Below are 21,371 nucleotides of genomic sequence, written 5' to 3'. Positions count from 1 at the left end.
CCACGGTCGCACCGGCGCATGCGCCCTCTAGCTCGCTCGCCACGCACGTCGGCGTCGTGACTGCTGCAGAACGTTGTCATTTCTGACCCCGGGCTTGCTGGCCTCCAGCCGCAGAGCATCTGGCAGGTAGGTTTTGAGGGGTTGGAGTCTACCAGGGTCCACGAGGATGGAAGGAGTGTGTGTCAGTCCCTTCACCGGTGCCGGAGCACTGGCTAGGCTCCCCTCCCTTTCTTTCCCCTCACTCGCTGACCTACTCTTCCCCTGTTGCCTTCTTTTCCCCACGGCCCCTCCTTCTGTTACCCGAAAAGTGGCTTCACCTCTTGGTGGGTATCAATCCAGAACCCTCTCTTCCCCCCGCCAAAACAACAAAAAACCCAACTGAGCCAAAGTTTGGAAGAAGGAAGTACTTCTTACTTGCTATGCACCGGCGATTGGAAGAAGAAAGTGCTTCTTACTTGGTGAACACCCGTGATCTTTCCAAAAGCAACCGAGAAATTGGGGAACTTTTAAGCTAAGGTATATGCGTATTCATGAAGGGGCTTGAGCAGAGAAGAATTTAGCATAGAATTGGGGCAAAGGGCAGCAGAGTCCAAACTTAGTTGATTGAAACCTCAAGGGTCAGAAAAAAGGTCAGCATCCCTCAGGTTCCAGTTGATCTGATGATTGAGTGTCCAAGGCGGATTCAAATAATGCAAAACAGATCAAGAAAGTGCGTCAGGCTGATCTTTACCGCAGCAGCAGATCTGGGAGTTTACAACTGATTTTTGTTCTTGCTACTTTTCTTGTCTTAGTTTCCCTTAAGATCATGATTACTGCGACATTCAAAGGCAAGCATTGAGGCCAGGCTTAGATCACAAAATGACTTAAGCCAAAAATGGATGGCTTCTCTGATGTCAAGAAAGCCATCCCCGGTTCTCTGTCTCCAGGAACCTCCTACCTCATCTACTTACACTTCAGCTCCTGTGCTGGAGCCACCTGTGTTTGTCATTTCTCTGGATTGCCCCACTGGGCAGATGCCATCCTAGGGGAGGCCATTGTACCCATCTACCATCCAAAAGGAATAAGATGGGTCGTTGAGGAGAGCATGCTGAGACCTGGGCAGTGTTCACCTCCCGCCTCTCCCATGCTCCCTTTTCTGGATTGTTCTTGAGCTTTACTGGGTGTCTCTGTGTTCCCTTTCCATCTCAATAGACACCAGCTGACGGAGATCTGAATTCAAATAGGTTATTGATCTTGGTCCAGCAAATGGCCCCAGAGTTGGTCTCTTGGCAGATACTCAGTCATGCAGTGTCAGAAGCACTGCTGCTTGGCTCAGTGTTTTTTACTGTTAGTATATGCATTATAGGAACATTTCACTCCATTTATGCCTACGCATGTTTGAGCAGGGCACTCTGCTAGGTGCTGGAGGTGGAACAGTGAAAAAAACTGGCAAGATCTTTGTCCTCCTCCGAAATATAATATGAGAAAATTGTCTTTATTCCCCCTCATTTTCTTCTGCAGACCCATAAGGTTTTGGCTTCCCTACTTCCAGCTCAAGAACCTTTAGAAGTTCTTTGAGAGTTCTGGCCTCCCCTTGCTTACTCAGTTTTATCCTCTTCTACTTTCTCTTCCCACTGTAGTCATCCAGAGGTCTCTCTCCTGGATTCACCAAGTAGATTCCTGAATACTTTCTTCCCTAGCCAAGTTCCAACTAATGAAATCCTATTTTCTCACTGACTTTTCCTGCAGATTCATGCTCTTCTTTCCCTTATCCAGTTTTTTATTGTGTTATGTAGCAGAATTTAGTCTTTTATTTTATGTGGTCTTAGTCTGGAATTGTTTTTTTGTTTTATAAATAGTGAATAGAGCCAGACTGCCTGGGTTGAATCCCAGGATAATCACAAGCTTAGTGTTAACCTCTCCGTGCTTCCGTTTCTTCATTTATAAAGTGAGGATAGTGCTCATACGTCCCTCACAGAGTTGTGATGAAATGAGTGAGGCATGTGGAATAGTGCTGGCACATAAAGTTCTCAGTAAGTATTGGCTGCCTAAGATGACTAACTTTTTAAGAGGCCACACCTGTATCCTACTTCGGTCTACACACAGCTCAAAACTATTATGCACAGAGTAGAACCAAGAAGCTTGTTAAGTTTGATTAGACTGGGTAATTAGGAGAATTTTTTTTTTTTTTTCTTTTTGGCCACACCTTTGGCATGCTAAGTACCTGGCCTAGGAATTGAACCCTTGCTACTACTGTAACCAGAGCCACAGCAATGACAAGTGGAATCCTGAACTGCAGGGAACTTCGATACTGGATACTGTATTCTTTTGGAGCTGCAGCCCCCAGCCTACGCCACAGCTACAAAACTCGGGATCCAAGCTGCATCTCGGTCCTGTACCACAGCTTATGGCAACTCCAGATTGTTAACCCACTGAACGAGGCCAGAGATCGAATCCGCGTCCTCATGGATACTAGTCTGAGCCACAGTGGGCACTCCTGATACTGTATTCTTATGGGAGATTTTATGTTAAGTATGAATCGCCAGTGCTTTAGATCTGAAAGAAATTGGGGATCATGCGTTATATTCCCAGGTTTTCAAACTGGAGTCCACTCTACCAAGGGTTATGTCTGATCATATGCTGCATGTGGAAACATGGCTTATTTGAACATTATTCATTTGGGAGAAAACACTTTTTATAAAGCCTGACATATTTAGTGCTCATTAAAATTTTGATTAAATGAATATGACAACAGATGCAAACTGTGAATATTAGGACTAGATGCAAAAGTCACCTGAAAAAAGTTAAGATTCCTCTTGGAAGCTTTTTTTAAAAAAATTGATTCTGAGAGCATGTAAAAATTCTGTTGAAGTATAGTTGATTTACAGTGTTGCATTAATTTCTGCTACACAGCAAAGTGACTCAGTTATATCTATAGATATTTTTCATGTTCTTTTCCATTATGGCTTAATCACAGGATATTGAATGTATTTCCTCAGCATAACTTCAATATAGAACATAGCTTCTGGAAGCTATGTTGAGCTAAATCCTCAGATATAGTCTATATTCATTCTCTGCTGTTAGAGGACCACTATTAGTTCAGTCTGCTTATTATATATTTTTTTTTGTCTTTTTTTGCCTTTTCTAGGGCCGCTCCCGCAGCATATGGAGGTTCCCAGGCTAGGGGTTGAATCAGAGCTATAGCCACTGGCCTACGCCAGAGCCACGTCTGCAACCTACCCCACAGCTCACGGCAACACCAGATCCTTAACCCACTGAGCAAGGCCAGGGATTGAACCCATAACCTCATGGTTCCTAGTCGGATTCGTTAACCACTGCGCCACTGCGGGAACTCCCAGTCTGCTTATTTTTTAGCCTGAAACCCAAGCTCGGAGATGTGACTTCTAAAGGTTACCCTCATCCTGCTCCTGGCATATTGTAGTCCTGAGCAGAGCCAAGCTCTTTCTTGCTGCACAAGTTCTGATTCAAGCAGGTGATAGTAGGTAGACTAAGCTGTTTTATAAGATTGTTTTGAATGGTTCTTAGTGTAGACTAATCTGAATCATGTCCCTCATCAGCCAGCCAGTTCTGCAGCATTCCCTTTGCTTCTTATATATTTTTCAGTTCAAAAAATGTTTTTGGTGTAGATCTAGTTGTCTTTTAGGTCAAAGCAGAATGGAGTGAGAGAGTGAAATGACATACATCTCTGTTACTTCATATGTTATTTACAATAATAGCTATCATTAACTGGGTCCTTAGTTCATGCAAAGCCCCGTGCTGTGTGCTACGTATCCCCATTTGTCAAAGGGAAGCCTGATGCTCAAAGAGGGAGAGTAATTTTCCTAAGATTGTATGACTAAAAAGTGTCAAGGAAGGTATTTGAATCCAGGTTGTTCTCACTCCAAAGTGAGGGCTCTTAAAAAAAAGTGGCTCTAAAAAAAAAGTGAGGGCAAGAGTTACTCTTAATCTTGTATGAAGTCTTGCTTTGGAAAGGAGATAAGTGAATGGGTGGTAGTCCATTCAGTGGCACTTACTGGGCGTGGTGCAACCCCTGAAGTGACATTAGACAGTTTGTGCAGGTGTTTTTGGTTAGCATGATGCTTGGGGTAACGCTGCCATTTACTGCCCAGGGCCAGGCATGTTAGCCATCTCGCAATGTGCAGAAAGGTCCCAGAAAAGCTTTATTGGCTGCGTGGATTTAATACAGTGAGTTTTCAGGGAATACAATACACCAAGGCAAGATTGTACTTAAAAAACAAACAAACAAACAAAAAAACTTGTCGTTTATCAGGGAGTGTTTACCAGTTTGGAAAATTAACATTGCCAGTGGCATTGTTACCTTCTCTTTGAGGTGTTAGTACACACCCACCTGTGTTACTTTGCCTTTGTAGCTGTTGCAGTCATGGTGATACTGTGTATAGCTATCAATAGGCTCTTATTAAAATATTTAAATGCTTGGAGAATAGCTTGGTTCTGTGACTTAGAGCTTCCCAGCCTCCTAGTGTCTCCTTTCTGCAGGACCCTTCCCTCAGGGTCAGACCTCCCTACAGTCAGCAAGGAAAGAGTTAATGACTGTTGCGTGGGGGCTTCCAGGACCCTTCTCCAGCTCTACAGGTTATACCCATGCCTGAGTCAGTGATTATCCCCCTGGGTTAAAAATACCTGTTTCGTAATGTCCTTCCAGTGTAGTTATAGTACAAGAAAAATAGTTATTATTTTATTAAAATTATTTTTAGTTCTCCTTTATGTTACAATGAGGGCACATACTGTAGGACGTGTTTTGATAAAAGTTATGCCTAGTAGGTGATGTACTTAATGAATTTCATTTAAAAATAGAAAACAGGTGTTTCAGACGACTCAGCAAAAGAACGGAGGTGTGGCGTTTGCGAGTTGAGAACAATGTAAATCCATCAGGCTCCACTAGGCTTTTGTCCTTTGTCCTTATTTTGAGTGGAAATCTTTTTGCTATTATAAGTTAAAGGGTACAGCAGGCCTCACCTCAGTAGAAATGAAGACATGGGTAATTTAGGTTGTTTTTGGTGAGGTCATTGTATTGGAAGAGCGTGTCTCATATTTCGATTCACCTGCCTCTTGTTTCATCTTAGAATTTTGATACAATGTTTTAGCTAGTTTAATTATTTTACCATGGCATAGGGATCTTATCTCACACCTCATTTTTCATTCTTCCAACAAACTGCTCAGTGTCAACATTGGTGTATGACTCAATTATTTGACAGCACAAGATAGAATTTTTTTCTGTTGAATCAAATTTTTGGTGTTAATACCATTCACAGCTCCCGTAGAAATCCTTCTGGTTATAAATCCCTGCTGTAGGCGTTCCTCTTGTGGCGCAGCAGCAACGAATCTGACTAGTATCCATGAGGATGCTGGTTTGATCCCTGGCCTTGCTCAGTGGGTCAGGGATCCGGTGTTGCTGTGAGCTGTGGTGTAGGTCAAGATGTGGCTCGGATCTGGTGTTGCCATGGCTGTGGTCTAGGCTGGCATCTGTAGCTCCCATTCGACCCCTCTCCTGGGAACTTCCATATGCTGTGAAAAAGCAAAAAAAAATCCTTGCTGTAGATCAGTATCGTGATAACATTTTGATATCATCAATCTGCCTATAAACAATAGAGATTTATTGTACTGAAGAATCAAATTTTGAGTCACACGAACATTTATTCATTAAATTTATTTCTATTTTTGGATGCAAGTTCCTTCTCCCTGTACTAAATGTATTACTTTCTTTCCAGAAATGTCTAATGCCAAAGAAAGGAAACATGCTAAGAAAATGAGAAACCAGCCCACCAATGTGACTTTATCCTCTGGCTTTGTGGCCGATGGAGGTGTAAAGCACCATAATGGAGGCGGAAGACCTTTCCAGGCTCAAAAAGGTAAGATACACAGGAAGCTCTCTACACACTTTCCATTTGGATCCGATTTCCAATTGCTTTTGTCAGCTCTTTTTTTTTTTTTTTTGCTTTTTAAGGCTGAACATGCAGCATATGCAGGTTCCCAGGCTAGGGGTCAGATTGGAGCTGCAGCTGCCAGCCTGTGCCATAGCCACAGCAACTCAGGATCTAAGCCACGTCTTCGACCGATACCACAGCTCATGGCAACCCTGGACCCTTATCTCACTGAGCAAGGCCAGGGATTGAACCCGAGTCCTCATGGACACTAGCTGGGTTCATTATTGCTGAGCCACAACGGCAACTCTTGTCAGCTTCTTTTGCTGTTTTAATCTAAATGATAAATGAGTTGAATTAAAAATAGATATAGGCTTTCCCATTGTGGCTCATCAGAAACAAATCTGACTAGTATCCATGAGAATGCACATTCGATCCCTGGCCTCCCTCAGTGGGTTAAGGATCTGGTGTTGCCATGAGCTGTGGTGGAGGTCACAGACGTGGCTTGAATCTGGTGTTGCTGTGACTGTGGTTAGACTAGCAGCTGTAGCTCCGATTCGGCCCTGGGAACCTCCATATGCCATGTGTGTGGCCCTGAAAAAGGCCAAAAAAGATGAATAGTTGCAGTTGACCCTTATTATTTAGAAGCTTTGTGCTTCCAAATTCACCTAGTTGCTAAATGTGTAAGCCCCAAATTAATATTCATGGCACTTTTGTGGCCATTTGTGGACACAGAGAATGGGAAAAAGCTGGGGTCGCCTGACGTGGATGTTCCCAGAGGAGGTTTCCAGTTGCCTTCTTGTTTCACCTTCTTAAGGAGGGACCAGAGGACGGAGATTGGTGGGGCAGGGCAGCTTAGTGCTAGAAGCTCCAGCCTGGCTAGGGTTTGAATTCTCTTTTTTCTTTTTCTTTTTCTTTTTTTTTTTTTTGTCTTTTGTCTTTTGTCTTTTGTCTTTTCAGGGCTGCACCCTCCGCACATGGAGGTTCCTGGGCTGGGGTCTAATCAGAGCTACAGCTGCCAGCCTACACCACAGCCACAGCAATGCCAGATTTGAGCTGCGTCTGCGACCCACACCACAGCTCATGGCAATGCTGGATCCTCAACCCACTGAGCGAGGCCGGAGATTGAACCCGAAACCTCATGGTTCCCAGTTGGATTTGTTTCCGATGCGCCACGATGGGAACTCCTGGGGTTTGAATTCTAATTGGGGGATGGCCTCATGCAGGTCACTTAAACACTTCTTTTTTTCTTTTCTTTTTACTGCCGTACCTGTGGCGTATGGAAATTCCCAGGCTAAGGGCTGAATAAGAGCTGCAATTGCAGGTCTACACGACAGCCACAGCAACACTGGATTTGAACTTCATCTGCAGCCTACTCTGCATCTTGTGGCCGGGTGGGATCCTTAACCCACTGTGTGAGGCCAGGGATCAAACCCACATTCTCACAGAGACAGTGTCGAGTTCTTAACCCACTGAACCACTACAGGATCTCCCCCTTAAATACTTGTGAACCTCCTTTTCCCTTTGTAGAAAAAAGGAAATAGAATCTACTAGGATGAGTTGTTTTTACAATTTAAAATCATAATCTGTGTGAGATATATGTATACATACATACGTGCATAGATGCATTCCTGTTTTCTGTAGGCTCAGGGTTTAGCATTTACTAATTCAGTGTTGGCTGTGACTTTCTAGAATGTAACTGCTGGGAATAAAGAGACGGCTTTATGTGTTTTTGAGCGATATATACAGAGAGAGATATAGATAAATAAAAATATATACTTTTATTTTGAGCTGATATGTTTTATCTGTACCTTAATGGTTATTATTAAATTATACTTATATATTTCCTAAAAGAAATACAGTGCATTTCTCATATCTGCATGTAACTTGTGTGCTGATTTTGGAACCTTATATGGTGATATGAAGGTGATGATTGTTCATTAGGCAGCAGTAGAAAGTAGAAAAGAAATTCAGATACAACACTGATGCCCAAGATGCCAGGTGAGAAGCTTACGCATATTGTCTCATTTAAACCTCATTAAGCATAGACTGTGCAACAAGTTTCATGATTATAGGGGCTTAATAATGATCACTACCATGGACTAAGCAGGAATGCTGTACAATTCTCTACCGATCTTTCTCTCTGTTCACAGAAAGGGATTTGCCATTGTCTTAAAAGTCAGATTGATTTGACTGCCCCGTCATCTGTAGAGAGAATCTGCTTTTACTCCTTCCCTTTAATTTAGCACAGTGGCTCTCAACTTGAGTGTGCCAGAGAATTATGGTGAAAGACGAATATACAAAATCATGTGTATTTAAGGGAGCTTAGGTGTAAAATCCACGTTGCATTACTTATATGGAGAGGATTTCCCTCGTCTGTTACATCCAGGGTTTTTTCATGTGTCACACTGACATGATTAGTGTGCTGCCAGCTGTGTGACCTTGGGTGGGGGTAACTCTCGGTCAACTCACCTTCCTACCTGAGATCTTTCCTACTGAATATTAAATAATAAATGCTAAGTAGCCACCTTACAGGGTGGCTATAGGATTAAAAACCTGGTCAGTGTTGCCACCCACTGCTTATTTTCTCTGATAGAAGTGACGTATTTCTTTTTGAAAATATCCTAGATCCTCACTCTGGAACCTCACGACAGTGGCACGCCAGAACCTCCCACCATGCCCTGGCTGAGTCTGATGCGAAGGAGCAGTCTTCCTCCAAAGTAACCTTTAGGAAAAAGGGAGGATGGAAAGCAGGTCCCGAGGGCACTTCTCAGGACATTCCCAAGTACATCACCGGTAGGTATTTGTGCAGAAGCCGAGTTTGTCCTCCTAGCTGTTTCGCATGCATCCAGCTTTCTGATGCCTTGCACCAGGTCCTGGCCCTGCTTCTCCATCCCGCTCCTCTGTCCACGTCCCCTGCTTCTCACCTCCAGCCTGGACTCGGGCCAGAGCCACCCAGGCCTGACTGTCCTCCCTCCTTCAGTTTCCCTGCTTTCTCTTACTGTCTTCTTACAGGTCCTGATTCGTGAACTGTTCCTTTGGGTCTTAAAATCTTCTTTGCCACCCTTTCCCCCCGTTTTAATTTATTTTTATTTATTTAAACAAAATTTTTTTTTTTTTTTTTTTTTTTTTTTTGGTCTTTATTCTATTTCTTTGGGCCGCTCCCGCAGCATATGGAGGTTCCCAGGCTAGGGGTCGAATCGGAGCTGTAGCCACTGGCCTATGCCAGAGCCACAGCAACGCAGGATCCGAGCCGCGTCTGCAACCTACACCACAGCTCACGGCGACGCCGGATCATTAACCCAGTGAGCAAGGGCAGGGACCGAACCCGCAACCTCATGGTTCCTAGTCGGATTCGTTAACCACTGCGCCACGACGGGAACTCCTAAACAAAATTTTTAATAATGATTTTTATTTTTTCTTTCCTCCCCTTTTAAAAAACATATAAAATGCTATCCACATGCCTCAGCACAGCATCTCCAAAGATAAAACCAAATTTAACACATTCTGAGGGCAACCAAGACCTTAAAGTAGCTGTCTCCAGGCCCTTTCTAGACTCATTTCTTGTTTTTGTTTTTGTTTTTGTTTTTTTGTCTTTTATAGGGCTGCCCCAGGGGGATGTGGAGATTCCCAGGTTATGGGGTCTAATCGGAGCTGTAGCTGCTGGCCTACTCCAGAGCAACAGCAATGCCAGATCTGAGTCCCACAGCTCATGGCAACACTGGATCCTTAACCTACTGAGCAAAGCCAGGGATCGAGCCTGAAATCTCATGGTTAAGCACTGAGCCACGTGGGGAACTCCTAGCCTCTTTTCTTGGGCGCCACCACATCATCCTCACCCCCACCACCGTGTAACCCTGTGTTCCTTGTGCACAGTTTAGGCGTGCCTTCTGGTCTTTCTTTATGCCTTCTTGGAGGAACTCCCTTAAATTTTTCCAGCATTTGTTTATTCTGCAGAAAAAAGTCTATTTTTCAATAAAGAAAAATAAAAATAGTTATAGTCATGTAGTTGCAAAAAATATTAAGAAAGCAAATCCTTGAGTCCAAAACCATTTAAAATTAAGGGTTTTTTTGGTTTTGTTTTTTGTTGTTTTTTTTTTTTTCGCTTCTGGGATTATTACACTTAAGAATGGTTGTGATTATATTGCATGTAACCCTCTATTAAAAAAAATCCTTTTTAAACTTAGTTTTTCTGAGTAGAAAAGTAAAACAATACTTACAGAAAACTTGAAAAATATACAAGTTAAAGAATAGTTTCACAATCAAACAGAAATAACTACAATTGCTGTTCATCTATTGGGGGGTTAGGGTATGGAGTGAATAGTAAGCTCGCGTACCTCAAATCTGTTTTCCTTCTGAAACCTGCTGGGAAAATGGTTGGTTTAAGACTAGTTTTTAATGATGGTGCTATTTCCTTCGGCAGCTTCTACTTTTGCTCAAGCCCGAGCTGCTGAAATCAGTGCCATGTTGAAAGCAGTGACGCAGAAGTCTTCCAATTCACTGGTCTTCCAGACTTTGCCACGACACATGAGACGAAGAGCCATGAGCCACAATGTCAAACGCCTGCCTCGACGCCTACAGGAGATTGCCCAGAAAGAGGTAGGAGTTTCCCTTAATATAAATGTTTAGGTTAGTCGTTTCTAAAGGAAATTGAGAAGTAGTAACCTAATAGAATTTTTTAAAACAAAAACTTAAAAACAGCATGTTCATTTTAAAATATGGCATTTGGAATCTCTCAATGATGTTAATAGTTGATATCCCCCTGCTGTATTTAAAATAAAATTCTTTTTAATTTTTTTTTTTTTTGTCATCGTAGGGCATATGGAAGTTCCCAGGCTAGGGGTTGAAATGGAGCTGTAGCCACCGGCCTACGCCAGAGCCACAGCAATGCCAGGTCCAAGCCATAACTGCAGCCTACACCACAGCTCACGACAATGCCAGATCTTTAATCCACTGAGCAAGGCCAGGGCTCAAACCTGTGTCCCTGTGAATGCTAATCAGATTCGTTTCTGCTGAGCCATGATGGGAACTCCTAAAATAAAATTCTTACCAGATAAGTAATTTTAGCTCCTCACTTTGGGGGTGTGGCCATTTTGAAGTCAGAAGGTAAAAAATGGCAGCATCAATGCCTAGTATTTGCCTTTTCTTCAAAGTTGAAAACTGAAACTTGGATTTCATTTTTGTTCAAGTCCATTTGTTTTGGGCTTTACCAAAATTCTTGGCTGGGACATTTTTTGATTGTCTAAGCCTGCTATGTCTTTACTAATTGATTCAAAATTTTTTTCTTTTTTTTTTTTTAATCTTTTTGTCTTTTTGCCATTTCTTGGGCCACTCCCGCTACATATGGAGGTTCCCAGGCTAGGGGTCTAATCAGACCTGCAGCCACCAGCCTATGCCAGAGCCACAGCAACTCGGGATCTGAGCCGTGTCGGCAACCTACACCACAGCTCACAGCAATGCCAGATCCTTAACCTGCTGAGCAAGGCCAGGAATCAAACCCATAACCTCATGGTTCCTAGTGGGATTTGTTAACCACTGAGCCACAACGGGAACTCCTCAAAATTTCTTTATTGAACACCTTCTATGTACAGGTGGAGAGGTTAGGGTCCATCAAAGTAAAGTCCTTATCCTTAACTGCCGAGACCAGCTCGGCAGGTTAGGGCTGAAGAACTGGTGCTGTGAAACTTAAGGAAAAAAGTTAACATAAAACAAGAGACATTTATCTTAATTAAAGGTAGGAACTGGGAAACTCAAGTCTCAGTGACCAAGAGTGCCACCTCAAGAAACCACACTGCTTTTATTGTGCTCTTTAGGGTTACAGCAAGTGAGGTGGGGGTTGTAGGTGCAGGATGTAGGGTTTTTTTTTTTTTAATTATTTTAAAAGTCACATAGGAGTTCCCGTCGTGGCGCAGTGGTTAACGAATCCGACTAGGAACCATGAGGTTGCGGGTTCGATCCCTGGCCTTGCTCAGTAGGTTAAGGATCCGGCGTTGCCGTGAGCTGTGGTGTAGGTTGCAGACATGGCTTGGATCCCGAGTTGCTGTGGCTCTGTTGTAGGCTGGCGGCTACAGCTCCGATTCGACCCCTAGCCTGGGAACCTCCATATGCCGCGGGAGCGGCTCAAGAAATGGCAAAAAGACAAAAAAAATAAATAAATAAAATAAAATAAAATAAATGTCACGTAGCCTGTAGCTGATTAAGCTTTTACTCTGACCTTTAAGCATTTAACAGTCATTAGCATTGAGGATGCTCGGTGTCAGCTATCTATGCATAGCATTCTAGAGAATCACCATTGTGCTTCTGCAGACGTTGCCTATCCGCAGCAACCGGCTTGCCTAGGTTTGCACCTCGGTTCTCCTTGCTAATCCCTATCCTGCTAACAACCCCTCATGAACCTGTTGAGGCCATGAGGCTCATCTTCCTCTTATTCTTTAGAGGACATATCATGCTGTGCAAACGGGGTGCCTAGATCAATGCATTATGTCCTCATTCAGCTGACCATATAAATAACTTATGCCTTTAGATCTTTGTTCTTAAGCTTAAGTCATTTGCCAGCACTGCAGCTGTTTTCCAAGCAGGGATATGGGGTAAAGTAAAGCAGGACAAGATGGAGTTTTCAGCATAGAAAATAGAAGCAAAGAGGCTAAGAAAATATTGTAGAAACATGTCTCGCAACACTTAAGGCGCTCACAAACTAATGGAGAAAAGTTTTCCCCACAAAAGTTTATTAGCTTAGCCATGCAAGAAATTAACCCACTGAGCAAGGCTAGTGATCAAACCCGAGTTCTCGTGGATATGAGTCAGGCTTGATACCACTGAGCCATGATGGGAACTCCCCTAGTGATAGCATTTAGCATTTGTCCATCAGTACCTAAGTGATATAAAATGTATAGGTTTCCCCACTTTTATATTTTTCGTCCTAAGTGTTGGGTTTAGTTATAGTCTTAGAGGTTAAAAAAGAAAACCAACAAAAAGCTAGCACATGATTTATTCTTTCTTGCTCTGTAATACTAACAGCAGCAGATGAGTTACTGTGTTGAGCATGTTATAAAGATTCTAGGGAGTTCCTGTCGTGGCGCAGAGGAAACGAATCTGACTAGGAATCATGAGGTTGCGGGTTCAATCCCTGGCCTCGCTCAGTGGGTTGAGGATCCAGCATTGCCATGAGCTGTGGTGTAGGTCACAGATGCGGCTCAGATCTGGCATTGCTGTGGCTGTGGTGTAGGCCAGCAGCTGTAGCTCCGATTCGACTCCTAGCCTGGGAACTTCCATATGCCGTGGATGCGGCCCTAAAAAGACAAAAGACAAAAAAAAAAAAAAAAATTCAAATCTTCCTAGTCCCCGAAGCTTGCCCAGTTAGTATGCGATAGAACTGTGCTTCCTTCCTACTCTTGCCTTTCTCTAAAATATTCACTTTTTCCGTGCCTCTCCTATTTTCATTGGAGAAATCACCAAGTTAAGAGATTAAGCAAACTAATGGCATCTATAAAGTACTCCACCTCACCTACAATTAGCTGTTTGAATCCTTCAACATTTAACTTTGTTTCAAAGTGGTTACAAACTAGGATCTGCCCCACTTCTTGAAACTATAGGCGGAGAAAGCAGTTCACCAGAAAAAAGAGCACTCAAAAACTAAGTGCCATAAAGCTCGACGATGTCACATGAATCGGATGCTAGAGTTCAACCGAAGACAAAAGAAGAACATATGGTTAGAAACTCACATCTGGCACGCGAAGCGGTTTCACATGGTCAAGAGGTGGGGCTACTGCCTGGGAGAGAGGCCGACAGCCAAGAGCCACAGAGCCTGCTATCGAGCCATGACGAGCCGCTGCCTCCTTCAGGTATGTTTTTCCTCTTTATTTTTGTTTAGACCCTTTCTGATTTAGACTTTTAGAATAGTTCATGGTGTGCCAAAATGCTATCTGGGATTATTCCTATAAAAAATAATTACTGGGAACTCCCTGGTGGCTCAGCGGGTTAAGGATCTGGCATTGTCACTGCAGCAGCCCAGGTGGCTGCTCTGGTGTAGGTTCGATCCCTAGCCCCAGGAACTTCCACAGGTCGTGGGCATGGCCAAAAAAAAGTTAATGAGGAAGAGGCGTTTTGCTAGATGCTGCAGATGAAGCAGCCTAAAAGTTATTAGGGGAGACTGTCATTAATAAATTAGCCAGATAGACAGTTTGTAAGGGAAAACTCCAATACTATATGCACATTCATAACAGGGACAGGAGAGCTTCCCCATGGAAGTGATGTTTGAGGTGAGCTCTAAGGGATCGAAAAATGGCAGAGCAGGGATAGGCAGAAGGCAGCCAGATAGGAGAGAAGGACTGAGATAAATTCTGTGTGACAGACATGAAGAGAGTGAGAGCAGAGCTAACATTAGAGTGAGATTAGTTCTGGAGAAGTAAGTAGGAACCAGATCATGCGAGGTCTTGTTGGTCATTTCGGGATTCCATTCAGCACTGATACATTTAGCAGTCATTCTAAATATCCACGGATATTTGAGAACCATCTGTGTGCCCTGAGCAGCATTCAGAATGCTGTTCTAGATGTTCTAGGTTCATTGGGATGTCGGGCAGGTTTCTGTGTGAATGATAGCATTAATCAGTGTGAGTCTGTCCGAACCTGAGCTGTAGTTTGCATTTTAGTTGTAATTGATGTGTGCACTGAAATTGCTTAAAGGAGCTATGGTAGAGGGTTGATTCAGGGTCAGTGAGCCTGACTTGAATTTTTTTTTTTTGGTCTTTTTAGGGCCGCACCTGCGGCACATGGAGGCTTCCAGGCTAGGGGTTGAATCAGACCTGTAGCTGCTGGCCTATACCACAGCCACAGCAACACCAAATCTGAGCTGCATCTGTGACCTACACCATAGCTCATGGCAACACTGGATCCTTAACCCACTTAGCAAGGCCAGGGATTGAACCTGCGTCCTCATGGATGCTAGTCAGATTCGTTTCTGCTGAGCCACGACGGGAACTCTTTTGGGAACTCTTATTTATTTATTTCTGACTTGAATGTTTTAGTTTTAAACTCTTTGAGAGGACAGTTGGTTTTGAAGCTGCATAGTAGTATTTACCTGGCTGTTCTGTCTCCAGCTCCTGCCCCCCCCCCAACCCCAGCCCTAGCTGACTGCTAATTCATTGCTTTCTCTCTCTCCCAGTACATGTTTAGAAATTTTGTTCTTTGCAGAGGGCCTATCTTCCAATGGCCAAATGGCCTTGGCCAGTGTTTGAAAGCCACTGGTGTTGTATCCGATACTTCTTGAGAGAAAGCAGAATAATCCATACAAGAACCTTAAACAAATTGTGGTAAAGTAGACATAGCATCCCATTTGCCATTTTAACCATTCTAAAGTATGGGATTCTGTGGCATTAAGTATATTCACATCGTTGTGTAACTGTCGTTACCATCCATCTCTAGAACTTTTTCCTCTCCCCAAACTGTATCTGCATCCATTGAACACAAGCTCCCCATCCTTCTCTGCACCTGGTTCCTGTCAACCACCATTCCACTTTTCATCTTTATGGATTTGACTATTCCAGGTACCTCATGTAATCAGAATCATACCATACGTATCCTTTTGAGATGGGCTTATTTCACTTAGCATGATGTCGTCAAGAGTCATCCATGTCGTGGCACGTCGCAATTTCCCTCATTTTTAAGGCCGAATAGTGCTTCATTGTATGTATATACCACATTGTGGTTATTCATTCATCTGTCAGTGGACACACGGGCAGCTTCTCCCTTTTGGCTGCTGTGAACTGTGGCTGTACAAATATCTCTTCAATTCTTTTCTTTCAGTTCTTTTGGGTATCTACCCAGGAGTGAAATCGCTGGATCATGTGGTAGCTCTGTGTTTAAGTTTTTGAGGAACCATCATGCTGTTTCCATAGAGGCTGTGCTAGTTTACATTCCCATCAGCAGTGCAAAGGGCTTCAGTTTCTCCATGTCCTTGTTTTCTGGTTTTTTTGTTTTTTGTTTTTTGTTTTTTAAAGTATACATTATGATTTATTGCATTTTCAGGAAGTTCAGCCACCACCAAACTAATGGATGTTCACAAAAATTAATACATAGGCTGCATGTAGTGAGTGTGTATTTCACCCAAAATGTGGTGGAGAGGTATTTTCTGTGTTAATGGATACGGCATATACATATGATGCAGACACTGAGTTCCTGGATACTGTATTCGGTTATGCATTTTAAAGATTTCTGAAGCCATCAACTTAAGATTGACACATTTCCCTATATTTCAGCTGTCTACTGATATGAACACAATAAGAAAGAGGTGAAGAAAAATTCCCTTGAGACAATGATGGGGAGAGTCACATTTTATTTACAAATCTCCCCCCCCCCGTCCCCCAACACAGCAGATAACTGACTAATCCAGGATGGCAGTTGCTGGTCAGGTTCCAGGTGGAATGTTGGGGTTTGTTGTGTCTGGTGGATCCATGGTAACTGGCAGAGCCCTGTGCTGGATCAGTGCCATGGAGGGGCTGCCGTCCTCTGTGGAGCTTGGCTTTGAGCTGATCCTTGGGCAGCTGAGTGAGGTACTGGTGTTGCTGCTGCCCAATGGCTTTGGTTCATGGTTCGCTTTCCAGAGCCTCCAGTGGGAGACAGTGGTGTGTTGGTCTGACATCAGCCCCTTCTTGGTAGGTCTCTTCTTTACATTGCGACTGCTTCAGTCTGTTCAAAGTCGACTTTACCTGAGACGGGAAAAGCCACTCGCAAAAGCACTGGCTGCACAGATTGAGGAGAAATGCCAACTCGTTGACAAGATTTGTGCTGCTCAAAAGGAGAATGCAGAGATGGAGACATCTTTAGAGAAGGCCAGGCTAGAGACAGGGTCATTAAATATACCCAGCCTCACAGACACCTACAGAGAGATGATGAGGATCCACTTGATTTTGATGGAGGAACTCAGTTCTCTGGCTCAAGAAGTGGAGAAAGAGAGAGTCAAGCAGTCTAAACAGGAAGGGGAGATGGTGGAAATGTTCAAAGAACTCAAGTTCCTGGAAGAGGTCATGAGAACCATCACACTACATGAGGCATTTCCAAACCATCCAGGCGGCCAGGCCTGATGGTCCTTTCCCCAGGAGTGGGCCTGGGTATTAAACCCATGCCTTTCCCTCCCCACCGCTCAAGCCTTCCAAGCTGCCACGTTGTATCCATCCCCTCTGATGGATCCCCATCTAAACTACACTGAGGCCAGTGGATGTAGGGTGGCTTCTCCAACTTTACCTGCTGAGCAAGGCAGTGAGCTCCTTCCCAATCATCTTCTCCCATCTAAATATATTTCATTTCTAAAAACAGACCAAGAAATGTGGGACTTTTTCTATATTCACAGTATGCCTGTGTTCACTTGGATTTGTGATGAAAGAAATATTGTACTGAAGAGACTAATCTTATTCAGTTTGAAGCTTCCTTAAGCCACATTTCTCAAAACAGTTTCGGTAACTAGTGTACATCAATATTATAAGTGAAATACATAGTCTTTTATTACTCAACGAATTTATTACATTTGTAGTTGTACAATGATCGTCACAATCCAATTTTATAGGATTTCCATCCCACAACCACAGCGCATCCCCGTACCTCCAAAACTGTTTCCTGTGGAGACCATAAATTTTTCAAAGTCTGTGAGTCAGCATCTGTTCTGCAAAGAAGTTCAGTCTGTCCTTTTTTCAGATTCCACATGTCAGTGAAAGCATTGGATGTTGGTGTCTCATTGTATGGCTGACTTCACTTAGCATGATGATTTCTAGGTCCATCCATGTTGCCAAAAATGCTGGTATTTTGTTCCTTTTAATGGCTGAGTAATAGTCCATTGTGTATATGTACCACATCTTCTTGATCCATGCCTCTGTCGATGGACATTTAGGTTGTTTCCATGTCTTGGCTATTGAAAATAGTGCTGCAAAGAACATTGGAGTACATGTGTCTTTGCAAGTCATGGTTTCCTCTGGATAGATGCCCAGGAGTAGGATTGCTGGATCAAATAGTAGTTCTATTTTTAGTTTTCTGAGGAATCTCCATACTGCTTTCCACAGTGGTTGTACCCAATTTACAATTCCATCAACAGTGTAGAGGGTTCCCTTTTCTCCACACCCTCTGCAGCACTTATTTATAGACTTTTGGATGATGGCCATTCTGGCTGGTATAAGGTGGTGCCTCATGGTGGTTTTGATTTGCATTTCTCTAATAATGAGTGATGTTGAACATCTTTTCATGTTTTTTTTGGCCATCTGTATGTCTTCTTTGGAGAACTGTTCAAATCTTCTGCCCGTTTTTTGATGGGGTTGTTTGTTTTTTTGGTATGGAGCTGCAGAAAGTGTTTATAAATTTTGAAGATGAATCCCTTGTCAGTTGATTCACTTGCAAAGATTTTCTCCCATTCTGTGGGTTGTCTTTTCATTTTGTTAGTGTTTCCTTTGCTGTGCAGAAACTTTTGAGTTTAATTAGGTCCCATTTGTTTGTTTTTGTTTTCACTGTCATTACTCTAAGAAGTGGATCTGAGAAGATGTTGCTATTGTTTATGTCAGAGAGTGTTTGGCCTGTGTTTTCCTCTAAGAGTTTTATAGTGTCTGGTCTTATAGCTAGGTCTTTAATCCATTTTGAGTTTTTATTTTTGTGTATGGTGTTAGGGAGTGTTCTAATTTCATTCTTTTCCATGTGGCTGTCCAGTTTTCCCAGCACCACTTATTGAACAGGGTGTCTTTTCTTCATTGTATATTCTTGGCTCCTTTGTCATAGATGAGTTGGCTGTAGGTGCATGGGTTTAATTCTGGGCTTTCTATCCTATTCCACTGATCTGTATTTGTGCCAGTACCATGCAGTTTTGATGACTGTTGCGTTGTAGTATAGTCTGAAGTCTGGGATCCTGATTCCTCCAGCTCCATTTTTCTTTTTTGTGCTTCCAAACAAACTTGGAAATGTTTTGTTCAAGTTCTGTGGAATATATCCTTAGTAATTTGATTGGGATTACATTGAATCTGTATATTGCCTTAGGTAGTATAGTCATTTTGATAATATTGACTCTTCCAATCCAAGAGCATGGTATACCTTTACATCTACTTGAGTCATCTTTGTTTTATCAGTGTCTTATAGTTTTCAGAGTACAGGTCTTTTGAGTATTTTTTTTTTTTTTTTGGTCTTTTTTTTGCCTTTTCTAGGGCCGCTTCCAGCAGCATATGGAGGTTCCCAGGCTAGGGGTCTAATCGGAGCTGCAGCCACCAGCCTACGCCACAGTCATAGCAATGAGGGATCCAAGCTGCGTCCGCATCTGCAACCTACACCACAGCTCACGGCAACGCTGGATCCTTAACCTACTGAGCGAGGCCAGGGATCAAACCCACAACCTCATTGTTCCTAGTTGGATTTGTTAACCACTGCACCATGTCAGGAACTCCTCTGTTGACTCTTTAGGTAGGTTACTCCCAGGTATCTTAGTCTTTTGGATGTGATAGTAAACGGGATTGCTTCCCTAATTTCTCTTTCTGATCTTTCATTGTTAGTATATAGAAATGCTGTTGATTTCTGTGTATTAATTCTGTATCCTGCAACTTTGCCAAATTCATGGATGAGCTCTAACAGTTTTCTGGTAGAGTCCTTAGGATTCTCTAGGTATAGTGTCATGTCATCAGCAAATAGTGATAGTTTTACTTCTTCCTTTCCAATTGGGATTCCTTTTATCTCTTTACTTCTTTAATTGCTGTGGCTAGGACTTCCAAAACTATGTTGAAGAGTAGTGGTGAGAGAGGACATCCTTGTCTTGTTCCTGATCTCAGCAGGAATTCTTTCAGCGTTTCACCATTGAGAATGATCTTAGCTGTGGGTTTGTCATATATGGCCTTTATTATATTGAGGTAGATTCCCTCTATGCCCACTTTCTGAAGGGTTTTCATCAGAAATGGGTGTTGGATTTTGTCGAAGGCTTTTTCTGTGTCTATTGAGAGGATCATATGGTTTTTATTCTTCAGTTTGTTAATGTGGTATATCACACTGTTTGATTTGTGGATATTGAAGAACCCTTGCATCCCTGGGATAAATCCCACTGGATCATGATGTACAATCCTTTTAATGTATTGTTGGATGTGGTTTGCTAGTATTTTGTTGAGGATTTTTGCATCGATGTTCATCAGTGAAATTGGCCTGTAGTTTTCTTTTTTGGTGGTATCTTTGTCTGGTTTTGGTATCAGGGTGATGGTGGCCTCATAGAATGAGTTTGGGAGTATCCCTTCCTCTGCAATTTTTTGATACAGTTTCAGAAGGAGAGGTGTTAGCTCTTCTCTAAATGTTTGATAGAATTCGATGTGAAGCCATCTGGTCCTGGACCTTTGTTGGAAGTTTTTCAATCACTGTTTCAATTTCAGTTCTTGTGATTGGTCCATTCATCTTTTCTATTTCATCTTGGAAGATTGTACTTTTCTAAGAATTTGTCCGTTTCTTCTAGATTTCTGTTTTATTGGCGTATTTCTGTGGTGTCTGTTGATACTTCTCCTTTTTCATTTCTAATTTTATTGTTTTGAATCCTCTCTCTTTTTTTCTTGATAAGTCTGGCTAAGGGTTTATCAACTTTGTTGATCTTTCCAAAGAGCCAGCTTTTAGTTTCATTGATCTTTTCTATGGTTTTCTTCATTTCTACTTCAGTGATTTCTGCTCTGACCTTTATGATTTCTTTCCTTCTCCTAACTTTAGGTCTTGTCCTTCTCTCTTGAGATGCTTTAGATGTAAAGTTATCTTGTTTATTTGAGCTTTTTCTTGTTTCCTGAGGTGGGCTTGTATTGCTATAAACTTTCCTCTAGAACAGCTTTTGGTGCCTCCCATAGGTTTTGGAGTGTCTTATCTTTATAGTCATTTGCTGCTAGGTATTTTTAAATTTCCTCTTTGATCTCCCATTGTTGTTTAGTAGCATGTTTAGTTTCCACAAGTCTAAAGTTTTTTTTCTTATTGATTTCCAGTCATATAGCATTGTGGTTGGAAAAGATGCTTGATATGATTTCAGTTTTCTTAAAGTTACTGAGGTTGGATTTGTAGCCCAGGATGTGATCGATCTTAGAGAATGTTCCATGTGCACTTGAGAAGAATGTGTATTCTGTTGCTTTTGGATGGAATGTCCTATAAATACCTATTAGGTCCATCTGGTTTAATGTGTCATTCAAGGCCTGTTTCCTTATTGATTTTCTGTCTGAATGATCTGCCCATTGCTGTAAGTGGGGTGTTAAAGTCCCCCACTATGATTGTGTTATTGTCGATTTGTCCTTTGAAGGTTGTTAGCAGTTGCCTTATATATTGTGGTGAACCTATGTTGGGTGTGTAGATATTTAAAATTGTTATTATATATCTTCTTCTTGGGTGGACCCTTTGATCATTATGTAGTGACCTTCTTTGTCCCTTAAAATATTCTTCATTTTAAAGTCTATTTTGTCTGATATGAGTATTGCTACTCCAGCCTTTTAATCCCTATTTGTGTGAAATATTTTCTTCCCTCCT

The 21,371-nt window shown here is 42.4% G+C and overlaps 1 protein-coding gene across 2 annotated transcripts in view; it reads left to right on the top strand.

The window, feature by feature from the left end:
* The first annotated feature begins 22 nt into the window (after window positions 1–22).
* Window positions 23–21,371, top strand: part of POP1 (POP1 homolog, ribonuclease P/MRP subunit) — a 48,181-nt gene continuing 26,832 nt past the window's right edge. Inside the window, exons 1-5 of one of the 2 annotated variants that reach the window (XM_003481375.5) lie at window positions 23–126; window positions 5,730–5,870; window positions 8,511–8,678; window positions 10,306–10,481; window positions 13,475–13,723. In XM_003481375.5, coding sequence (XP_003481423.2) covers window positions 5,732–5,870; window positions 8,511–8,678; window positions 10,306–10,481; window positions 13,475–13,723 — 732 coding nt within the window. In that variant the 5' untranslated portion in view covers window positions 23–126; window positions 5,730–5,731. Of the gene's footprint in view, window positions 127–2,200; window positions 2,512–5,729; window positions 5,871–8,510; window positions 8,679–10,305; window positions 10,482–13,474; window positions 13,724–21,371 lie in introns of those variants that run through there. The other variant, XM_085022000.1, reaches the window with a different exon arrangement.

The sequence above is a fragment of the Sus scrofa genome, chromosome 4, assembly GCF_054392235.1.
Source record: "Sus scrofa isolate SSC_HxYL_T2T_F1_AM1 chromosome 4, Sscrofa_HxYL_maternal_Yorkshire_Landrace_v2.0, whole genome shotgun sequence".
Lineage (NCBI taxonomy): Eukaryota > Metazoa > Chordata > Mammalia > Artiodactyla > Suidae > Sus > Sus scrofa.
Note: the sequence above shows the minus strand (reverse complement) of the source record. Positions and strands in the feature narration are given on the sequence as shown.